At 42.0% G+C, this 3,188-nt stretch overlaps 1 protein-coding gene across 1 annotated transcript in view; it reads left to right on the forward strand.

Moving 5' to 3' along the window:
• The first annotated feature begins 3,150 nt into the window (after positions 1 to 3,150).
• Positions 3,151 to 3,188, forward strand: part of NDUFA5 (NADH:ubiquinone oxidoreductase subunit A5) — a 10,425-nt gene continuing 10,387 nt past the window's right edge. The window contains exon 1 of the mRNA XM_015561761.1: positions 3,151 to 3,171. Within this exon, the coding sequence (XP_015417247.1) occupies positions 3,151 to 3,171 (21 nt within the window). The remainder of the gene's footprint in view (positions 3,172 to 3,188) is intronic.

Here is a 3,188-nt window from a genome sequence, read left to right on the forward strand (position 1 = left end):
AGGATAGGAGTCTCCCATTTTCTTGAGTTTCTTGCATTTGAATAAACCACTTTCCTTCTCATCAGTGATGATTTCAGCATTATCTGGTTTGAAAAATAGGGTATTTCCTCCCAATCCTAATGGGGTGTCCTGTATCTAATCTAGTGTGTCCAAATAAGTATGTCACCTTTGTAGGAGCAAATGATATATCAGGTGGTTTGTTTTAGTTGCATAGTTTCTTTACATTTTGTATGTTATATATTTTGTGGGGTGTTATATATACATCCAGGAACATGCGTATCTTTAAAATGCCATCAATACATCATGCACATTTGTTAATATATATTGAATTGTCGTTGTGAAGAATATGAATTGTCATTGTGGATAATTTAAATACTAGAAGTTGGAAATTATGATGAAAGTTATGGTAAAGTCTAATTCTTGGGCAATATTAACTGGAAAGGTTATATCCCATGGCTCATGTTTCTAGGGACAGCTATCCTAAATGGAAGAGAGGAGCATATGATCAAACTAATCTATTACCCAGTGTTAGTTTATAGTAACAAACATACTATACAGTGGCTTATATAGCATAAAAGTGTTAGCTCATCCACCGAAGGATAGAAGTTTGAGATTAAGTTGTCAGCAGGGTTGGTTTCTTCTAAGGGCTGAGAGAATCTGTTCCATGCTTCTCTTCTAATTTCTAGTGGGTTTTGTTTTGTTTGTTTGTTTGTTTGTTTTTGCAATCTTTGGTGTCCCTTGGCTTGTAGAAATATCATCCTGATCTCTGCCTTCATCTTTTCATGGCATTCTCCCTGTATGCATGTCTCCCTGTCCAAATTTTCCCATTTATAAGAATATCAGTCATACTGGACAGGGCCCACTCTAATGATCTCGCCTCAATAAATCACATCTGCAATCACCATATTTCCAAATGAGCTCACATTCTGAGGTAGTGGGATTGAGGGCTTCAACATATAAAGTTGAGTGTGGACATAATTCAACCCATAACACTCAGTTATAGGTTTTAACATATCTTCAACTAGTATTTGAAAAATTATTCCCCAAAGTGATTATACCAATTCACCCCCACAAGCAGTGTATGAGTGTTCCTGTTGCTCCACATCCTTGCCAACTCTTGGTATTGTCAGTCTTTCATTTTTGTCCATAAAATGGCAATAAAATTATATTCCATTTACTTAATTATTAGAGAGCTTGAGCCCTTTTCATGTTTATCGAGTGTTCCTGTTTTCATTTTTGTCAATTGCTTTTTAATTTCTATTGCCTTTTTTTTCTATCATACTTACTAAAAACATATGTATTGAATGCCTATTATGTACCAGATATTATTTTAGGCACCTGAGATATGGTAGGACATAATTTCCATTCACATATGGTTTATATTCTAGAAAGAACGATATAAAAATCCAACATAAGGTAATTAGATAGCATATTAGGTGATAAGGGCTGAAGAAAACTAAAGCAGAACCCTGGCTGGTGTGGCTCAGTTGGTTGGGTGTCATCCTGTACACCAGAAGATTGCTGGTTCGATTCCTGGTCAGGACACATGCTTGGGTTGTGACTTAATCCCTGGTGAGGGGCTATGCAGGAGGCAGCCAATCAATATTCCACTCTCGCATCAGTGTTTCTCTTTCTTCCTCTCACTTCCTCTCTAAAAAGCAATAAAAATATACATATTAAAGAAAAGTGAAGTGGAGAAGAAGGTAAGGTGTGCCTTGTGGTGACTTGCAATTTAAAATCTCAGGGCCAGGTCAAGCCATATGGAGAAGGTAATATTTTGCAGAAATACTTAAAAGAAGTGAGAGAGCCAGCCATGTGCCCAACTGGTGAAAGGATTTTTCAAGAAAAGGTTGGAAGGGCAGCTACCTGAGTAGGGAAGGGAAATGGGAGGTCAGGTCTGAGAGGTGAGGGGCAGAAGGGGCAATCTCGTGCAGAACCTCATAGGTGGGTGTTAGGACTTTAGCTTTCACACTTCAGTGAAAAATCATGGGGGGATTTTGAGCAAAGTGCTTTCTAAAAGCATTCTTCTAGGAACTAGGTTGAGTACAATAATACCAAAATTAAAAATTAACAGCAATCCTGTGTGCGGTGCTTTGTTCCATGCACTGAGCCAGGAACTTTACATATATTAACTCATTCCAGACAGGTGGGGAGACCTGCTCCGGTTATTAGTTCTTTCTCCCTGATTTATGGATGTTCCTTATGTGTTCTAGGTACTGCTTGTCTTTCGGTGATTGTATGTGGTTGCAAATATCTTCTCCCCTTTTGTGGGGTCTTTTTTACTATTTAAATTATGACTTTTGCTTTCAGAATATATATATTTCTCTCTTGGGCTTTTCTCTCATTAACTTTTTAGTAAATGCCTTCTTTAACTCAAGTCACCCACAACTTTTGGCTAGTTATTTCCTCTTCTACCTGCTACCATGACACTTGGTACAAACCTCTCTTGGAACACTAGCGTTACCTAGCCTTGCGTGTCTTCATCATTGTTCTGTGAGTTCCAGGCTGTGGGATCCTGTCTTATAAATTATGTCCAGGAACTAGCATGTGCTCAATAAATGTTTGTAGAGGTCGGTGGGGAGATTTGGAATTGAAAGGAAAAAATGCTACTAGCCGCCTGTTTTCTCTCACACTGATCCCAGTGCCAGGAGGCCTAGGAGAAAGGGGTTGCGATGGGAAACGGAACTGCATGCTGCATAGTGCCGCGGCTCAACATCCTGAGAACACTGGTGTGTTTGCACGAATTAACCTTTGCAGTTCAGCGATCACCGGGAGAGCTCCACGACCACCGTCATTTTACTGACCCCACTGTGGAGGGACGTGCAGGAATTCGCCAAAGGGGAAGCAGAGTGCCGGTTCCTAGAATGGCTACTCTCAATATTTTAGTTGCTTGGAGTATTTCCCTCCACCTTTGGGCAATGGTCCGCTGTGGAAGGACCAGGAACCGAAGGTGAGGCACCGAACACAGACACCGGCCCCGACCCGCCGGGATTAGACGCCGCTATGCTCACTGCGCATGCGTTCTTGGCGGTCCTGAGGGGGAGGAGCCAGGCTGTTTCCTAGGTGACGGAGTGGCGGCCTCGGCGGTGGATTGAGCGGGTCTGGACGAGCTTCCCAGAGGGCTGCGCGCGCTCGGCCGTCGGCGCTGTCATGGCGAGCCTGCTGAAGAAGGTGAGGTGGCCGGAGGG

Source organism: Myotis davidii, unplaced genomic scaffold (assembly GCF_000327345.1).
Source record: "Myotis davidii unplaced genomic scaffold, ASM32734v1 scaffold997, whole genome shotgun sequence".
NCBI lineage: Eukaryota > Metazoa > Chordata > Mammalia > Chiroptera > Vespertilionidae > Myotis > Myotis davidii.